Source organism: Solea solea, chromosome 6, assembly GCF_958295425.1.
Source record: "Solea solea chromosome 6, fSolSol10.1, whole genome shotgun sequence".
NCBI lineage: Eukaryota > Metazoa > Chordata > Actinopteri > Pleuronectiformes > Soleidae > Solea > Solea solea.
In genome coordinates this window covers 23,400,669-23,420,501 of record NC_081139.1, presented here as the reverse complement: position 1 = coordinate 23,420,501, position 19,833 = coordinate 23,400,669, and the positions used below count along the sequence as shown (strand labels likewise).

At 41.1% G+C, this 19,833-nt stretch overlaps 3 protein-coding genes across 4 annotated transcripts in view; 1 reads left to right on the top strand and 2 right to left on the bottom strand.

The window, feature by feature from the left end:
* The first annotated feature begins 899 nt into the window (after window positions 1-899).
* LOC131461045 (protein LSM14 homolog B-like) lies at window positions 900-4,723 on the top strand. Its single transcript, XM_058632022.1, has 8 exons — window positions 900-1,093; window positions 1,548-1,711; window positions 1,808-1,937; window positions 2,024-2,215; window positions 2,327-2,404; window positions 3,694-3,834; window positions 3,915-4,044; window positions 4,116-4,723. The coding sequence occupies exons 1-8, from the start codon at window positions 967-969 to the stop codon at window positions 4,270-4,272; spliced, it is 1,119 nt and encodes a 372-aa protein (XP_058488005.1). The 5' UTR covers window positions 900-966; the 3' UTR covers window positions 4,273-4,723.
* A 379-nt stretch (window positions 4,724-5,102) lies between these two features.
* Window positions 5,103-14,418, bottom strand: cdh27 (cadherin 27). Its single transcript, XM_058632053.1, has 17 exons — window positions 14,342-14,418; window positions 13,759-13,881; window positions 12,963-13,112; window positions 12,601-12,742; window positions 12,346-12,509; window positions 11,682-11,813; window positions 10,571-10,753; window positions 10,142-10,455; window positions 9,185-9,327; window positions 8,639-8,863; window positions 8,307-8,528; window positions 7,159-7,277; window positions 6,980-7,072; window positions 6,019-6,111; window positions 5,890-5,937; window positions 5,723-5,806; window positions 5,103-5,649 (listed from the first exon to the last, which is right to left on the bottom strand). The coding sequence occupies exons 1-17, from the start codon at window positions 14,357-14,359 to the stop codon at window positions 5,440-5,442; spliced, it is 2,463 nt and encodes an 820-aa protein (XP_058488036.1). The 5' UTR covers window positions 14,360-14,418; the 3' UTR covers window positions 5,103-5,439.
* A 643-nt stretch (window positions 14,419-15,061) lies between these two features.
* The window catches only part of si:ch211-253b8.5 (dysbindin), an 18,673-nt gene continuing 13,901 nt past the window's right edge, over window positions 15,062-19,833 (bottom strand). Inside the window, exons 2-4 of one of the 2 annotated variants that reach the window (XM_058630528.1) lie at window positions 16,519-16,671; window positions 16,282-16,437; window positions 15,062-15,835 (exon numbers count right to left, since the gene is read on the bottom strand). In XM_058630528.1, the coding sequence (XP_058486511.1) occupies window positions 15,576-15,835; window positions 16,282-16,437; window positions 16,519-16,671 (569 nt within the window). In that variant the 3' untranslated portion in view covers window positions 15,062-15,575. The remainder of the gene's footprint in view (window positions 15,836-16,281; window positions 16,438-16,518; window positions 16,672-19,833) is intronic. The other variant, XM_058630529.1, reaches the window with a different exon arrangement.

Sequence of the window (19,833 nt, the reverse complement as noted above, 5' to 3'; positions counted from 1 at the left end):
ATAAAATAACAAATGCACTGCCGAAAGCCAGCAATGGCGAACCGATCACAACCTGTTCAGCTTTATTTCAGTACAGCGACTGTGTCAGACTAAGTCTGCACTCTGGTCATGCAGGAAGTACCGAACAATTAGGTCAACTGATTCTAAGGATTTAGTTCGCCGAAAAATAACTGGTTTGCCCGTCAATAGTTTGTGTTGGATATTGTCACGGCAGTTTCCCGACTAAGTTGAGGAGGTACTATGAAGTAATGGAAAATCACGTGCCTGATACCAAAGTAGAGCCGAGTAGTGCTAGAACTGTAAAATGTTAAAAAGAAAAAAACAAGAGTCTCATTGCTTTGTTGTAGTAAATAACACAGCACAATGAATGCAATTTATAGTGTTACTTTTGTATCAATAAGTCAAGCACAGGCATTCCTAGTGTGTGTGTGTGTGTGTGGGGGGGGGGGGGGGGGGGGTCAAATTCAGCATAGGGCCTCATAAAGGCCTGGGCCGGCCCTGTGCACCTACATCCACATTCAGGTCAGTGGCCATTTCCTTCAGCTCTTGTTAAGGTTTTGTTTCGTTTTTGTGGAACATGATAAACTGTGGTTAGTACTCATACTCTTCAATATACTAGCCCACATGCGCTAAAATTACCAGTAAATAATCGGTAATAAAAAAAAATTAAAAAAAAGTGGTAATAATGAAGTTGTATGTTTTTCTGCGATACACATTTCCCATCATAATAAGTGGAAGGGGTAACGTGAGGTAAATTCTTCCATCAGTCTTCACAACAGACTCCACAGACAGAGGCGGTGTCTGAGGCGGTGTGCGCCGATAGATAACACAAACGAACTGTTACGCGCAGGTGATCCAGCGGCACAGAGGAGCGCACAGGTGTGGGCTATTTATGCTCATTGCTGATAAAGTAAGGTCTAACGTTCGCTGCGGTAATATCAGTTTGAAGACATTTCCACTGCAAACATGAGCACCGGAGCAGGGACTCCTTACATCGGCAGTAAAATAAGTTTAATATCCAAGGCACAGATTCGTTATGAGGGAATTCTGTCCTCTGTGGACACAGAGAGGTCTACGGTTGCTTTGGCCAAAGGTAGGTTTAAATGTGTGCCACGTGGATGGTTTGTTTGCTACATGTGAAAAACGGAGGTTGAAGTTGAACGAAATGTCGCTTTTAACAAGTCAAAGAACCCGCCAAGGCACTCTTTCGTTTTTTTCAAATAACTAAAATGCCTTTAAAAACGTGTCGTATATGGCAGAACTACGCTGGCCCAAGCTTTAATGGGGCCCTTGCTGGACTATTATCTAAATATATCTAGATGTTAAGATGTTTTTTTTCCCACACACACACACACACATGGCTTCAAGCAGCTGCTTGGTTCACTTATTCCATTGCATTAAAGGTACTTTAATAGTTGAAAAGGGTGCCTGAGCATTTTCTTTAACTCTGTGCTAACATGTCACTCATCATAAGAGCATCTCTATTCAACCTAATGTTATTGCTCCTTCACCAAATAACTTTAATCATCTTTTTAATCTTTCACTAGTCAAATCATACGGTACAGAGGACCGACATTCCAACAGACCAGTGCCGCCAAAAGATGAAATTTATGAATACATAATTTTCCGAGGAAGTGACATCAAGGACATCACCGTGTCCGAACCACCGAAACCACACCACGGACTGCCTCGAGACCCTGCTATTGTGCAGGTTGTGTGGCTTTAGTTGTCTAATTTATAATAAATCCCCTCAAAGTATGGCAAAGTCTTCAATGGTGAGTTTCCCTGTCCTAACTTGTGTTTTCAGTCATCTGTTGGCGGCAGCTCATCAATGTATCACCCTCGATGGAGTCCATACAGGGACATGATGCCCACTTACAACCAACTGGCTGCTAGTTCTCTCCTCAACCAGCAGTACAATGCAGCACTCGGCCTCGGTTCGGTTAATAACATCACATAACATTGTGTCTTTTCTTTTTTTTTTTGCCTTTTCCACATGTGTTGTTTATCCTTTTGCTCCCAGTACCAGGACTTCATGGCATCCCAGCCAGAAGGGCCCCTATGGTCGAGCAGGCCGTTCAGACCATGCCGTTGGCTGGTGCAGTCCAGAAAAGGGGAAAGGCTTCCACCCCGTCTCAGAGCAGACCGCCTGTTCGCCAAACCCAGCAGACAGGCCGGGATGGTTCCCGGCTTCAGAAGGAGAATGTTCCCACCAGTGAGCACACTTGCCCCACACAGCTGTCATCTACAATGTCTCATACTTAATTTTTACCAACAGAAAATGAGAAAACATGTTAACGATTTGATTATTGCGATTTATGTTCAGGTGTGGCGCCGCCTCAGCCTGCTGCAGCCAAGATTCAAAGTCAAGGCACTGAAAACCAGAGGCAAAGGCAAAAACAAGGTATCAAATTTGTCAGGTCTGGGCATTCTATGTCCACGCATGGGCAAAATGTTCTTTTAAAGTAAAATGCCAAATGCCCAACTAATGTATTAAAATACAGCAGCCACACTGTATCAAAATAAAATACTCTTATTGTATTTTCAAAATTCTTTCCCACCTCGAGGCAGCACAACCTCCTGATTTGTAAATGCAACAAAACATCAGGTAATCACATTTAAATGCTACATCCTGTTACATCCAATGCAATCATTTTCTAATCAATTCAACTACTTGGAAGCCAATAATTATCACATGATTAACGGGTTCACATTTTGAATGTTCAAGGAACACTTTGCAATTGTATGTGCTTAATCCGTCACCAAGTGTTATGGTGTGAACAAGTTGACAAGGTCACTTCCTGCCTCTCTAAGTCTAGAAAAGAAATTGACTAAATGGTGGATGAAAACCTGTGACTTGATGTGTGATGTTTACAAGTTCTGGCGAATTGAAATAAGCACCAAGCACCATGATGCTTTGTTTAAAAGTATTTTGATAAATAATAATCTGAAACAATTATAAAATATGTTCCATATTTTAAATGCATGTATCAGAAATATTACCCATCTCTTATATCTGTATCGTCATGAGACAAGATATCATCTTTGAGTTTAGATATTGTCGTATCATAAGGTATCTGTGACTTTTAATGGTTTTAAAGGCATTGCGTGGATAGTCATTAAGTTAGTTTATTCAAATAAATTAATATGTTTAAAGAAATAGATGGGAGTTGACGTTTTTTTTAAGTCACTTCACACTTTGGGCATGTGTTTTTTCAGAACATGTACATATCCTTCATTTAACATCGAAAGCCAAAGAAGTGCAAACATCTCAACAGAGTGCATTTTTTTGTGCAATTTTATTTAGTGCCTTTCAAAACTCGGTCACCTTGCGTCAGTTAAATTAAACAAAGCTAAGATAAATGGATCAGACAAAATATAATCCAAATTTAAAAAAAGTAATACAAACAACTAAAAAATATAGATGAGTGACTGATGGTAAAGTGGGGCCAAGGTAGTCTATTCTGAAGAAGTGAGTTTTGAAATGTGGTTTGAAGGTTTATATCCAAGTATATTGAGCTGTAGACTAAAAATATAAATATTTATTCGCCATTTTTGCCCCAGCTCTTATTGTAAGCCATGTCTTGCAGACTCTGCCGTTCCAGATTATGGTAGAAGTACAAATGGGAATCTTTCTGCAGAACAAGATGTTTATTTGTCTGAACTTTTTTTTGTCCTGGTGGTCATGTGTAGGCAGTCGCAGGCCCAGGAACCGACGCAGAGGACAACTTATAGTGAAAAACTCAAAGACGACCACACTGCAGTTTGACTCTGATTTCGACTTTGAAACGGCAAATGCTCAGTTTAAGGATGATCTCACAAAGGAGGTTGAAGGTATGTTCCTTCCAGTGCACCGGCAGCCACTTCACATCTTATTTCACACGCATGCATGTTTCTTTTGTGAACTGTTGCAGTTGAAAAGGTGGATTCAGCTGAGGTCACAGAGAGTCCGGTCATGGAGGACGAGGAGGAACCTCAAAGTGACAAATACTACGACAAAGCCAAATGCTTCTTTGACAACGTCTCATCAGACCTTAAACCCAGGTGATTAGGAGTTTGCCATGTAAGGCTATGCTTGTTGCACTTTTATTTTTTTTTTATTTGTGCATCCTCAGGAGAACCACATGGGCGGAGGAGAAGAAGTTGAACATGGAAACATTTGGCATGCCCGGCCGCTTCTTGAGGGGCAGAGGATTCAGAGGCCGAGGACAAAGAAAGGAGGGCACCACTGAGCAGCGACCCCTCTCTAAAGTTGGCAGTGGGAGGGTGTAAAGACTTTTCTTTACTCATTTTTTTTTTTTGAGATTTTTTGTAAATAATTGTAGTTTTCTACTAATTTAAAAAAAATATATATTCTCCCCATTTTCCCCTATTTGAGACAGTTGAAGCAATTTATTTATTTTCCTCATTGTCCCAAACCTATTTTGGGCCCTTGTATGGGAGAGCTATTTATTTTTAGTCCAGCTGTGCACTAACATATTAATTGGTAGCTGGTTTTTGAAGCATGTTAATGTGAAATGTCATTTGAACAGACCAGCAGGCATGCATATTTTTTTTTCCTGTCTGAATGTATCGTCTACTTGACTTTGCAAATGTGAGTTTGGTGTAGGACTGTCTTGACAGAATAGACAGACAGCTGTGCTTTATTTTTTTGTCCCCCTATTTGTAAAGTGAAAACTGTGGAGAAGCTTAACAGTTGCTATTAAATAACATGATTAACAGACTGGCTTTCCTCTGATTCTGTATGCTCTCACTGAGAAAGGAAAATTACCAAACTAAGATCCCAGGGCCAAGCCTCTATGGAGCCCTAAGTGGAATTTGACTTAGGGCCCCCACCACTGTCTAAGCACAATATAAATCTCGTCCTTTATCTCTTTGTAATTGAGGGTTGTTTTTTTATTTCCCGCTGATATTCTCCAAAACCCAGCTCCTCCATCCCATGCGCTGTCCTGATATATGGATTTATTTCTGTATGTCCCTTCTAATTTCTTCTGGACATCTGTCTTCCATGCTTTTATCCTGTGTTTTTTTAAACAATCTTCTTCCACTGCATCAATCATTTAATGTGCCTCCAATTAACCTCCATCTCTCCACATCTACGTTGTCGTTCGAGTCGTGCTGTGAGTGAAACTTTAAAATCCCATCTGAGCAACCAAGACAGTCGGATCCGATCAGAATTGCATTCCAAACACCTCCATAATGTGCTTTGAATCAGCTTTGGAAAAATTGGATCTCCTGTTTTGTTGCTGTACAGACCACCCAAAAATGAATGTAGATACAATCTGGATATCTAAGGTATCTTTATTGTTAAAATAAAAAGAAATCTCAATACTGTGCTGCCCCACTTGGTTCGCTTCTACCTTGGGCCACCAGCTCTGAAAGATCTATTTCCACCACCAAACAAAATGTATGAACGCCAAATGGTAAAAGAGCAGCTTTTCAGTTTTGTATATGTGGTGGCTTGCAAATGGAAGCCAACTGGTTGAACTTGGGGTCCAATTCTTGTAGTGCTTTCAGGAAGGATGTGTCATCAGGTGCGATGGCGATGGCCTCCAGCTCTGTGAGGTTGTGGGACTCTCCCTCGTCTGCGTACATGTGAAGCTCATCGTCTAGCATCTCGTCCTCCATCTCCTGGAGAGTGGACAGCTTCTGCAGACATTCATATTAATTTAAACACATTGTAGTGTTTTTACAGCAATGGCTGTAACACTTAAATACTGACCCTGTGCAGCAGGATGCGGAGAGTGTCATCCAACACATGGCTATTTGTTTGGTTGACGGAAGTCAGTGTTCCCATGTCCTTGTACTGAACACATTAATGTACAAAAAAATAAATTTTCTCCAGCAGCTGCCATAAGGTAACAAAAAGCACCAAAACTGTCACTCTACCTGGTGGGTGTGGTTATAGTCGTTGGCTGTGAAAGGGTTCCAGGTTGTCTACGATTGGAGGAGAATGTGATTGAAAATGAAAGGCACAAAAAAAGTCAATATTTGAAGGTAAAGCTGTGACTGATTTACTTGTGTGCAGTTGTCAGCGAGTAGGTTCAAGTGATTCTCTCTTCGGTCGTCCACTTTTATGGAGTGTCTGCTCCTGAAGCTTTGTCTCATTTCCTGTTCAACACAACAGGTGCAGCAACCGTGATGAACAGCATACATGCACATACATGCTATGGCACTTTGGCGTTATACAGTTCTAGCAACACTTGGCTCGACTCAGTTCGGGTATCGGGCACGTCGTTTTCCATGACTTCATAGTACTTAACTTACTCAACGTGAGCAGGGCCTGGGGCTTATGTGGCCCCCACTTTATATCAAGTCATAATGAGCTATCACAATTCTTGTTTTTAGATAAGTTTCCCACCATAAATATTTTTTATTGAGAATGATATCACGTATTGAAACAAGGACTTTTATAATTTCATCAATCATTTAAGTTTTTAAGTGAAAGATGGAAGTATATGAACTTAGAAGAACACGTTTAATCCTTAAATGCATTAATGATGGACATTAATAAGTAAACATGAGACAAGATGGTATTCTGGACACATGACAGTCACACTAGATGCTTTACAATATGCATCCTGTATAGAACAGGAAGCTTGAGGGTCTGTCCTGGATATGGTGTGTTAAGGAAGTATAGATGTCTCTTGTTTGACTAAATGGTGATATTGTCCAAACTTGTTGCATCCAATTTATAGATCATGAGACAGTATGGTTTATCTGGACCCGACTTGTTGATAATGCTAGATAATCTATATAAAGTTAGTTTTGTTCTTCTGGGGCAGAATTGTTCAGAGATTCGGCAGGAACACATTCTCCCAAACTACTTCAGAGCTTGGTCTGATGCCTGACTTGTAACCAAATGAAATCCCTTTGTTCGGTATGAGTCCTGTGTCAGAGGGGTTTCTTTTCTACACCATCAACTCATCACCTATCGTTCGTAAGAAGAAGGATGCCTGACAAAAATGACGAAGCCCACTTTTGAAAATTCCGTATGTTGCATCCTATCATGTACAGTAGTGGAATCTCGACGCTTCTTCTCAGAAGATCCTGTCAGGACACTGTCAAGTACCTAAAAAGAAGAACAGAGTGTTACTCGAATTTGAATGAAAACATGTCAGTGGTTTGTTTTATCGAAAGTGCAGTGCGAGCAGTGACCTGGCAGTCTGTGCCGGGTTTCTCTGTGTTTGATTCAAGGAGGGTTTGCCCGGATGATATAGTCTCTAAAGTAATGAACTCATTTTTGCAGGAGCAGACGACTGCCATCAGCAGCAGAACTGTCAGAGGGACGAAGGCAACATTTCGTGAAAAAAACAAAACAAAATTGCAGCAACTCATCAGGTTTCACTGTACAACAGGGGTCTCAAACTCAAAAGGTCTAGTTACATCCTGGACAGGTCACTAGTCCATTGCAGGGCCGACATACTGTATAGGCCACCTTTACACCTGGCATTAGAATGCATTTGCTGTCATCGGATAGTGCTTCACAACATGTATTTACACATGGTTTTGTGCATCTCAGGTGTCCACATCAAGAAAAGATGACTATCTGATCACAGTCATCCCCCTTGCGTCTCCTCCCCCTCTTCTTCTGCAAAGATTTCCAGCAGCAGACTACGGCGTCACATCCTGTGTGCTGCCATATGAACAACAACAACAACATTAGCCACATGTGAAGTCACGCTATTGTATGGAATCCCCTTGGCTTTTCGATGCAGGGGAAGTAGTCGTCTTCGACGAGCGGAAAACCGACTGTGCAGTTTTGTTGCAGCTTTCACATGAGCTGTGCTCAGAGCCACCAATGTATTTCCCCTCACATGGAAGTTGTGGGTGTGAGTGACGATGCATCAGAGACTTGTTGCTTTTACAGTTCTGTTCAATGCGGTCACAATGCATCTCCCACCCCCTCCCAAAATGATTTACACCTGTATGTACAAGTGCTTAGACGTGATCTGATTGTAATCCAATCACAGAGAACGTATCTTAATGCCAGGTGTAAAGGACAACCATTCATTCACACGTACAGGCAATTAACCTCTGCATGTTTTTGGACATAAAGAGAACATGCAATTTCCACATAGAAAGTCATGGATGTGAACCAGCAACCTTTTGCTGTGAGGGAACAGTGCTAGCCACATGTGTGTGGCCCCACAAAAGACTATATTAAAAAATAACCCATTTTAATTTAAAATCAATTGCAGGGCCACAGGAAAACAATTGGAGGGCCGGACATGGCCCACTAGCCATAAGTTTGAGACGTCTGCTGTATAACAACACGACTGACAGGTAGCAACATAGTGTCTTACACAGGAGTAAAACCAGTGAGGCAAACACTATCCCTATAGCACCAGAGGCAGCTCTGGTGGCAGAGTGTCGGCGGGTTCGACAGTTGCCCGTCACAGAACAGTCACACACGGTCACGCTGAGGTTGTAAACGCCAAACTGTCCCTGCACGTCAGAGATCTTCACACCAACTGTGTGCGGTCCAGCATATACACTGGGCTCCTTTACCAGACCTGCCGTGTAACCTGTGAGAAATAATCAAACATTATAGTTTTGTATGTTTTCTGTGATATTTATCTACGTAGGGTAGTTGTTTTTCTTTCTTTCTTTCTTTTCTTAGTTTTTTTTTTTTTACCGTATGAAGGATTCAGTTTCCATTTTCCTCTGACATCTCCCAGCAGTTCAAATGTGAAAGGCCCTCCTAAAGGATTTTCATCCAGGTCAAAGGCCGTGATGTTGGTGGCGATGGGGTTGTCTGACATACACACATACAAGTAGGTCTCTACTGGCTGTGGTGTGTTGTCATTCTGGTCTGTTACATGGATTTGCAGTGTAGCGGTGCCTGTCATCGGTGGCTCTCCTGTCCCAAATGTCAAAATAAGCAGTGGAAATATGAATGAAACATGAATGTAAAGCTCCAGTCAGGATAAATACGCCACAATTAAGCACATCACTACCTGAATTTCCAGAATATTATCTCTTTCTGCGTCACTTCTTATGCTCTGTTGCACACAAGAGCAACATACGGCACCAGGGCCAGAGCTGGCCCATGAACTACTTTTTTCTGGCCCTCAATTTGCAAATATAGACCAAAACATTTAACTTTTGCACCTTCACGTTATAGTTAATGTTAATTAATTCAGTAATGTCGTGTACTTGATTTGTATCCACATAATCTTACCCTTATCCACTGCATACAGCAAGATGGTGTAGACATCATTTACAACATGAGACGATTCCCTGTCTGGTGTTTTGACAGTTGTGATGTCGCCTGTGTGGGGATCCACCGTCACCCAGCCTGCAGGGTCGTTGCCCACTTTGTACCTGTGGACAAATATGAAGAGGTCACTACATGGATAGGAGATTCTGCATAAACCCTCAGATACACAGACTGGACACTTAGAATAGAGTTCCTCTTTGTTTATTACATTACATGTTCAATCTTATATATATATATATATATATTTATATATATATTTATATATATATATATACATATATATATATACTGGTCAGAAAATGGCCCTTCTGCATGGAGTTTGTATGTTTTATCCAGTGAGCAGCAGTTCTCTGCAAGAAAAGGCTTTGCTGTTGCCAGACGTCTGAGGAAGAACGCACAACTGGTTTAAAAATAATAAAACAGGCAAGAGTAACTCGCAAGAGTAACTTGAGTAACCTATTGTTACACCCCAAAATCATGCAGAAGACCAATTACCTGCCTTGAAGCAGATGAGCTACAACAGAGGACCACACTGCCACATTAGGTGTCCTATATGTACCTTCATATACAGTATACTATACTTCAACATCCAGGAGCACGTCATAGGAGACGTCAGACTAGGCAGTGAAATAGAAAACAATTCTAACAATTCCAACATGCTATATTTCCAAATCTCTGTTCTTCACTTATGTTACACTACATGTCTGTTCATCGTTTCAGACGTTCATAATCGGGTCCGACACTGGAAATGTGTCGGTCACAAACAAATGTCCATGTCAAAGGAGCAGCATATTTAAGATGATTGTTCTGTTCTCACTCTCTGGACCATCATGTGTAGAATACTCTGTGAGTGAAAGCCTTATTGATTTTGGTTTCTACACATGTAGGTGGACGGATAAGGAGGAACATCCTACTTACACAAAATCTCTTGCTTGACTGGAGTCAGGATCAACAGCGGTGACCTTCTCCACCCACGTCCCTATGGGGGTGTTCTCCTCCACTGTGGCCTCTTTGTTGGCCACACTGAACACTGGGGGGTCGTTGGTATCCTCCACATTGATGATGACTTTGACAGAGTGAGGCTGAGCTGCACCAGGATCATTGTCTCTTATGGTGTCAACAATCCAAAGGCCTGAGGACCTCCTCCCCTTCACTTGGCAGGAGAAATATGGAAGCTCATTTTCCACAGAGATGGACAGTTCCCTCTGTGCTCTCTCCTCAAAATCTAAAGCCTGAGATCATACACAGTTAAGTAGCAGTTGCATTATGGCAGATATGCTTGTCGCTACATGTCAGAGGGAGGTGGGTGTCACTGTAATGTAAGGCATGCCGCCAAATACCACTTACTTTGACTACTTTCAGGATTCCATCATTGCTGTCTGGGTCTGTTTCAATTATGAAGTGTCCTCCCTCATCAGCATGTACAGTGAACCTGGCTCTCCATGCAGGGGTGTGTGGGGTGTCTTTGTCTGCCACGTGTAGCCGCAGAGGGGAAAACCCAATCGCCCCCTCCTTCACTTTCCCACTGCCCTGTTGTTTGAAATAAGAGGATACAATATGAAAATCTTAACTTTGAGTTGATTATACTGTTGTTTACTGACACAAACAATGGCTCCTTGGAACAAAATTGTAAAATCACGCAGAATAAACACTGAAACAAAATCAATTATACTGTCATATTAATAGTATATATTACTTTTCCTTGTTGGGTTTTGATTATTCCAGTAAAAGAGTCTGAAGATTACAATAATATGAATAATGTCTGAATTTTAACATCTTAGTTGCTTTTGATTATTTTAATATAAAATAATTGCAAACCATTTTAAGTAAAACATGCCTTCAGGACATTGAAAAGGCAACAATAAAGGAACTGAACAAAATATAATTCCTCGCCTGTGAACTTAAAGTGAAAAATATTCTGACTCCCATTCATAATTTTTCTTTATTGTTAATTTTTTTTCTCTTATTTACCATTGACATTGTATTGTCTCATGTGATAAGGGCTGCGATAAATCCCAGGTCTTCCATTCTGTGGCCCAGGTCATTCCAAATCGAAAAAATCAAAACCCTTATCATATAGTATTGTGCTTAGTTGTTTACACAAATCTCTTTATTTTGAAAAAGAGCCTTGTTGTAAAGTGAAAGATGACAAGATACAGAATGAAAAAGTCAATATTATGATGAAATAATTAGATTTTTCTATGATTTTTCTGCAATTCTGCTTTACAAGTAACTTAAACAATTATCAAATGTGTTATACTGGAAGGTCGAGAGTTCAGTTTTTAGTATAAATCGGCAAATAGTAAGTTGTGGTATTTTATTTGCTAAGCCTTTTGTTAAGTGGCTTTACTCAATATTTTCTTGTGTCCACAGTGGCAGTAATTATTTTAGAAAGACCAGGTGTTTGTGTCTCAGGCAAAAATATCTTCACTATCCCTTTAATCTGCCCGGGCTTTACCGTCTGTCCACTGATGGTTGGGAGGTGGTTGTTGCCTTCCTGGACGTGAATGACAACGGTGGTTGAACTGGACAGTTTGACTACTTCACCATTGTCTTTGGCCTCCACCAGTATCGTGAACATGTCAGCTGCCTTAATAGAATCAATTAGAAAAATTACATTTAATCAAATTGTGTCTGAGTCTATCATAGGAGTATCATACATGTATATGTAGATGTATGATATAGGGATGGGACGGTACCACTTTTTTTAGGTCCGATACTGATACCGATATCACAAACTTGAGTATCTACCGATATTAGTCCAATGCAGTCATTTCAGACCATTTATGGACTATGAAGCTGTTATCTAGTATATACTAGTATAGTTAGTATAGGTGTAAATCTTTAGAGTACGTTCATCTTTCAGCTCTGTTCATTTACATAGACTTAACATTTTTCGCACTATAATTAGACAGTGCTCTGTGTTTGGTACATGCCCATAATTACTATAGATGTCATACCATACAGTCTGGTGAAGAACTAACTGAACAGGTACATACTTCCATAAATACATGTCACCCATTACAGTTCCATATATCACAGTCTCTAACAGAACTGGAAATGCTACAACCTATTTTAATTTGCATGACTCTGTTAAGATGTTAAAAACAAGACACTCTTACGTCATGATCCAAACATCCCTTGAATGAAATAGCTCCAGTCTTCTCAATGACGAATTCAGTGTCTGGAGTGTTTGGAGACACAGATTTGATCTCATAGTGGAAGGTGGAGTTCGCTGTTCCTTTCTGGTCTCTGTCGCTGGCCACCACAGTCAGGAGATGGGAGCCTTTTAGGAAACGATAAATAAATGATTCATTTGTGAGGAAATAAACACAGTAAAAGAAAAAAACGAGAAGGCAAAGAAGAGGCATGTCTACCTTGTATGTCTTCCTCTTTCACACTGATGTCATACAGATCATTCTGAAAGTGTGGTGGGTTGTCATTGATGTCCTGTATGGTAATCTCAACTCCTAATTTAGTGTCAATTGATAAATCTGTCGTCCTGGCCTCAAATTGTAGCTGTAGGTTGAAATACATTACTCAGTCTTAGTCACAATTTTAAAAGAAATATATGATGTAACTATAATACTTAAAAGAATGTGGAGGATAAAGTGGTAATGAAGAATGAGTGATTAAATGATATCAAAACAAAGTTAGCCGTCTGTCTCATCTACGTGTCACTGCACTCTTCCCCGTGTGTTTGTTGGGGAAACTCATCAGTGTGCTCCTTTAGTCAAACCTTTAGCATCGTCCTCTCCTCATAGTCCACAGCCTTGTGGACATAAATGGTGCCAGAGTCTTTGTGAATGGAGAGGACTCCCCTCGGCTCCTCATCCACGCCTTCCCCATAGAGATCAAAGTATACTCGATAGTCGCGCTCAATGTTTATCTACAACACAACACCAGATTCTTCTTAGTCACACTGAGACTTGGATTCAACGTTCAAATGTTTTAATGATGATAATATTCTCCTTAAATATTCAACTGTTGATATTGGCTTTCAGGGTCTAGACTGTTTGCCTCTTATTAAAAAGTAAATAAATAAAAAATACTAAAAATGCTCACTCTGCTCCTATTGATTATGGTATACCTCAAGGGTCAAGTTTAGGTCCACTTTTATTTTTATTTTTTGTTTTATTTATTAATTTTATTTATTAATTTATTTTATTTTATTTTTACTACCCTCTTTCAAAAACACTGAGAATAAGTTTTATTTTCAGTCTACTGTCTTACCTGTCCCACATAGGTAATTTCTCACAACTGATACATTTTATTCCAATAATACAATCTTTTTTCTTATAATTATGATGATGTATGTCACCACTTTGATGTTGGTTGTACTTCATCTAGTTTTGTGTCTGTTTTTTTATTGCCTTGCAAAGCTCCACTCCTCTGTTTTTGTATACATGCTGTATGTATACATATGGCTTGCACTGACATGCACAGCAGTAATAAAGATTGAACCAAGCGATTACATGCAACCACAAGTCAAAATAACGTTTCGGGTGAAATATTTTACGGTGTGAGTCTCTCACCTTTCCCAGCACATAAGGGAAGGGCCCTGGATGCTCCTCCTCAATTGTGAAGGAATCAATGATCCAAGACCTTCGCTGACGACTCAGTTCTTCTGAACATGTTGTACTTGACAAACAACAAAACTGAAAGACAAACAAACCCTGTGGTGTGCAGTCTTAAGAAGGGAGATTTATGTATGGTGTGTTTGTTAAGTCAGTCGCCGTGGGCTCATGATTGATGTCATTTTTTTCTACTTTGGAATGAACTGGACCTATTGTCCTCATAGTTGTTAAACCAGTTCCTCACCCCATACTTTACACTATTTATTGCGACCATACTGACTATTTATATCTTTAGCGTCTGCAATAAATTCACACCAATTCATTTTGGATGTCAACACTGAGCAAGTTGCAAAGAAACATCCCGCTGCACAGAAACAATATCCTCAAGCATCACTGCCTGCAACGCTGGCATTATGTCAAGATGTTTTCCTTTACAGATAATAATCTACAAACTGCGACCTTATTGCTTGGTTTTAAAGTAATGTTGACATGTATATAATTATATCCAGAAAGATTTAGAGTCAGTGTCAGCTGTACGTACCAAGAAGAAGCAAAGCATGATGCTCGTTCTGCACCTCCAGCTCCGAGTGTCTGACGATTGCCCTCTGTTACACTTGAGCAAAGGAGGACCCTGCCCTCTGCGCTTCACACACACACACACACACATCAATTAAAGGGTGTGTGTGTGTGTGTGTGTAAGTGTGTTTGAATATACAGTCAGTGAAAAACTGCATGTGTGACTCATGAGTCACACATGCAGTTTTTCCATATTTGGTCAGTGGGTTTTTCTTCATTCATTCATTTATTTATCCTGTAGATATAGTGACTTTTAAATGTTTCACACTTTTATGGATGCCATTCAACACACTGTTCTATAAGTCCTCTACCTTGACTAAGACGACGACGAAAAAAAAAACCAAAAAAAAAAACCGTATACATAGCACTTATGACTAGCACTTCATAGTTTGGCTTACTTGAAGCTCTTACTTACTACTAGCTCTTATTTGTACCCAAATGTTTAAATGCACTTATTGTAAGTCGCTTTGGTTAAAAGCGTCTGCTAAATGACATGTAATGTAATAAGTGTCGGCACTCTGGGAACATATAACGGCTCATACATTATATAAGGGCTGTTTATGATGTTGCCCTGCAACTTCTGCTTGTGGTAAGCTTCCCCAGAAGCATGCTCTTAGTTTGCCGCGTGGAAACAGCTACACGCTGGTTTGTCATCATAAAAGCAGCTCGAAAACTGGTCGGAACATGTGATTAAACATTTCTTTATTGGTAAACCAAAGAAATATTTTTTTAAAGAGACCATTGAAATTGGAGTTAGGAGAATTTGCATTGTCAGCACAATGTTCAAAAACAGCACATTTAACATTCGGGTGACTTCATTTACCACACTTTACCTGAAGCCACTCACTTGATGTTATTATTTGCTGTATGTGTTAACTCTGTACAACATGAATCATCCATCTTCTACAAAATCCTGTGAGGGAAGTAAAATAGGAAGAGATTTTGTCTGTCAAACATGCCAGAACAAGAATGAAGCAGGTGATAATTAATGGAAGCACCAATATTTACACTCCAAAACACACAGCACCCAACCCACAACGCATAAATCAAAGGAAGGTCAAGAGCAGTCATAAGAACCAGTTTGTGGAAGATTGAGAAGCCTTTTTTCAGTAGCTGTCATAAGAAAACCTCTGTTTGCCCCATTCCAGCAGTCAGCTGCCATCCTGCAGATGGAGATCCATTGTTAGGAGGGTGTGTCCTTAGAAAGGTAAAGGTGAGGTCTGAGCTTTCACTCTCACTATCTCTGAAGGTGCGGCTCTCCTCTTGACAGTGCTGCTGTGTGTTTCGTCATTGTCCGACCCCACTTCAGGTGTATCTTCCCCGTTGGCGTTGGTGCTCTGGCTGTCGCAAGAGGAGCTTGAAGACGTCGAGGACATCCGAGATTTTGCATCAAGACCCTCAAGGACGTGTCGGAAGAGTCCATTGCTGATGACTTCCTCGTTGTTATTGTTTCCTTGGACTGTAGGTCAGATGAAAAATGTGTTTTTAACCTGTGTCACAGGAGCTGCTTGTTGAGTTTGTGTCACTCGTGCTGTGTTTCCATCATGGTATGGTTCGGTTTGAAATGGTAAAGCCCTGGGTCAGGCTCGCATTACGACTGAGAACAGTGTGGGCTGGGCCTGATGGCCGTGTCAACAGAGCTGCTGGGTGTCCTGTGTTGTGTCTGTTGTGTTGCGTTCAATGTCGTCGCACTGGTACGGCATCACGTTACGCACAGCCCACACCCCGCCTACCAATTAAAGGTACTATTCTCAGTTGAAACGCTAGCCTGACTAAGGACTTTGCCATTCCAAACTGTACCAAACCGAACCGTACCAAGATGGAAGCAAAGTGTCAATGCCTCATCTAACCACACGACAAAAAATCTGAAATATCCCTGTAAAGTTCGTATAAACTATTTCTAACATGTGTTTTTTGTACCTGGCAGTGGGGACGTCAGCACTCCCTCCTCCCCAGAGCTGAAGAAGACATCCAAAGCGTCCTGGTCAGAGATGTCAGTCAGATCCAGCTGGTCCAGCATGTCCACATTCACCTCCATGGATGAGACACTGCCAATGGGTGCTGCAAGAAGATGGTGAGAGATGATTGGCATCATTGTCTGAATGTGGAAAAGTTCACAGAGATGCCACCAGTCCAACTCACGTCTCCTGTAGTCTCTGATGCAAAGGTGTGCTGAGGACAGGTAGACATCCGCGTCGTGTTGGAAGACCTCCTCAAAGAAACGCTGCCTCTCTCTCAGTTTGAGCTGCTGCGCTGCGTCCACATCAGGGAGCCTCTGGCCTCGCTCAGTCTCCGCTGGCAAACACAACAGAGGGACAGGACGTTAGAAATCAGTTCAGGTAAAGCGAGGCCGGACATCATTGAATGCTGCTTTCAAATCAAACCCTAGAAATGCAAAGAAACTGGAAAAGGGGCTTTTGCATGTTCTGCACCTGTGGCATAGAATGAGTTGCAGATGGGTTTGAAGCTTAGAGATTTAATCTCTAAACTTTATCTTTAAACTTGAGATTCCCATGTGATGTTGCTGGTGTCAGTTATGGAATTCAAGTCTTCTGTTCCTGTGTCTCTGACATGGTGTTCCAGGCTTCACTTTGTTCTGATTCATTAAGAGTTGTTATTTATTTAGAAAAAGATGTCCCAAATTTGTTTCTACACTCTGAGAGGTGATGTGTAAATTATTCAAATGTTGGTGACCAGAAGGGGGGGACATTGAGCTATCAGTGACATGTATAGCAAAGTTTGACTGATTGGGGTCAAATCATCATCATCGGCCCCTGCTGGTGATGTTTTTTCACAGATTGGGACCATCGCTCTCTGATGCAGAAGCCAGCAGGGGGCGCACACGGCTCAGGCAGTTTGTTGACTTTCATCATTACCTCTTGCAACCACACCTTAAACAAACAGAACTATCCCTTTAAAGCTCAGAAACATGTGAGGTCATAGTGTCCTCACTGACAGTGGTTACAGTCTTTTTATCAAATCCCTGGCAAGAAAGTGAAATACCTTTGCAGTGATCAGTGTTGTAGAGTGTTTCCACTCGATTGTCTTCATTATTTAGAATCCATATGTGGCAAAGTCTGAGTTTTGAGGAGCCATTGCTACCTGCAGAGATCAAACTAGTAGGATGAGGCTTTTAAGCCGAGTGAGAACAGTGAAGATTATCTGGCAACAGTCACAGTGGCTCTAAAAATACTCCACTCAGCTTACAGTGACTAAGGATTCCCGGAATTATTTGTCTCGGACAAAAGAGAAGATTGTCACATAATGAACTGACCGCAGCCTGGAAACATCTGCCACCAATGTACATCCAAAATCATGTACTGTAGATGTTATAAAGCATCAACGTCTTCAGACTGCTGCATCAGCACTGTCCTCCCCCTGAGCTGGGGACATGTCTGTGGTGAAAGCAGGACACGAGTCTGTCACTGCGGCTCTGCTCTGTCCTGTGTGACAGGTTGCCTCCTGGGCACAAAGACCTCACAGGCTCAGCCATCAGAAAAGACAGAATAAAGGCAGTAATGTGTCTGGTTCATATAATGGAGCTTTTTTTATTGCTTCCATGTCACATCTGAAAGCTTATATCATTCCCATGAATCATCTTTACAAAAGCAGGTGTCACAGTATGAGCCATGGGCACAGTAAACACCCACCGGCTTGTTAACACAGATTCACACGGGAGCAACTCAGCACATTTAGCCAAGTAGACATGGTCGAGACGATCTGCTGGAGTTCAAACTGAGCATCAGAATGATTATTTTATGGTTATAAAAGGTTATTTCAGTGACTTTGAACATGGCATGGTTGTTGGGGCTGGGCTGTTCTGACTAAAACATCATGGTATATTGATATTGTAATAAAAGTGCTGAAATGTCACCTCCTTCCATCATACCATTGATAACACTGACTGGTTGTACCAACGTGGAGGAGAAGTGGTTGTGTTATTCAGTGCTGCAAAAAAACCTAAGTGATGATTCCAGCACTTAGGTCATTAAAAGAAACAGCTCATACCTTTGAGCATGGTATGACTGGTATGATTGTGAGTGGTTTTGGTAACTTGACCTTTGAATAACCTGGTGGTTATCAACCCATGCCTACACACAACCATCTCTAGGGTTTACAGCACACATGGGCAACATAAGGCCCTGGGGCCAGATCTGGTCCACCATTGAGTTTTATCCGGCCCACGACGTCCTCGCAGGTTACCTCAAATTGTCTCCTGCTCAGTGGTGACAAATCACCATTGTGATATTAGCATTTATGATGAATGAATCAGAGCTCAGTTGAGAACCAGCCAAGTCAGGAGGGTTGCCTCAAAATATCCTGTTCAAAGCAGAGAAAACCAGAAAGCGAGAAAGAGGAAACAACCGTATTAAATATTTTAGAATTAAAAAATTCAGAAGCATGCAAAACAGATGCCGACCTGGCGTTTGTGCTGTCGCATTTGTTAGCATCTTTGGGGTAAAATCTCTGTTCTCTATGTAGCTACAGTATGTGTATTTGTACTTCCTCAATGTTTGCTTTTTTTGAATGATGTCTGTTGCTGGTTTGTTTGTTTTCAATTTAAAACTATTTATAGATTATGTAACTATCCTCTAGCACCATCTTTTTTAGTTTTTCGTGTTTCCTCAAGAGCTGCCTGTTTGACGTGTGTGTCAGACAAAACACTGAAGTCCTGAATGATGGACTGTCCTTCAGAGCAGACAGCAGCTCTTTTAAATAGTGTATTTGAGCTGCAACCTTCTCTGATAAAATGATGCTTTTCATCCCAGCTGTACAGGTTTAAACAAGCTGCTTATCCTGGAGTTCTTTCCCCCACTCACTTAAAAACTAATTGATCACATAATTGATTGTTGCTACTTAAAGGCTGAGGCCCGTGGAGAGCAAAAGGTTAGCTACAGATGCATATCCCTGCATCGATTTTGCCTTCCTATCCAGTTCTCTCCATTTTTTTCCCTGTGAATCACCTTCATCGATGCGTCTGCCCTGATCTCAGATGACCCCTGTGACCTCTGATTAGTGCAACCACTCACATGGGAAAGTCCTCAGTCACACACACACACACACACACATAAGAGCCTGACCACAGCCTCCACTGCCAATGAGATCACATGTCCATTCCGCACCGTCTGACCACAGTCTTTAGTTTCATGTCACAATGTGTCTGAGGGTCTGAGGCTCAGGAGAGATTTCTGAGACACAAACAACCTGATGAGAGTTCTGTCATTCCTGTGGACCAGGTGCAATTAAACTGTTCAGCTGGTTAACGATGGAACTGCTCAACTGAATCGAAGCATCTGTGATTAAAAATGTTTTTATGAATTTGTATTAATTTCTGTCATCTTTTTTGTTCTTTCTTTCTTTCTTTCTTTCTTTCTGTCTTCCTGTCTGAGAATCTAATTCTCTGAATTCATGTTTATTATTATATTACGTGTGCTTTCTTTGTGTTTCCTGCTATGT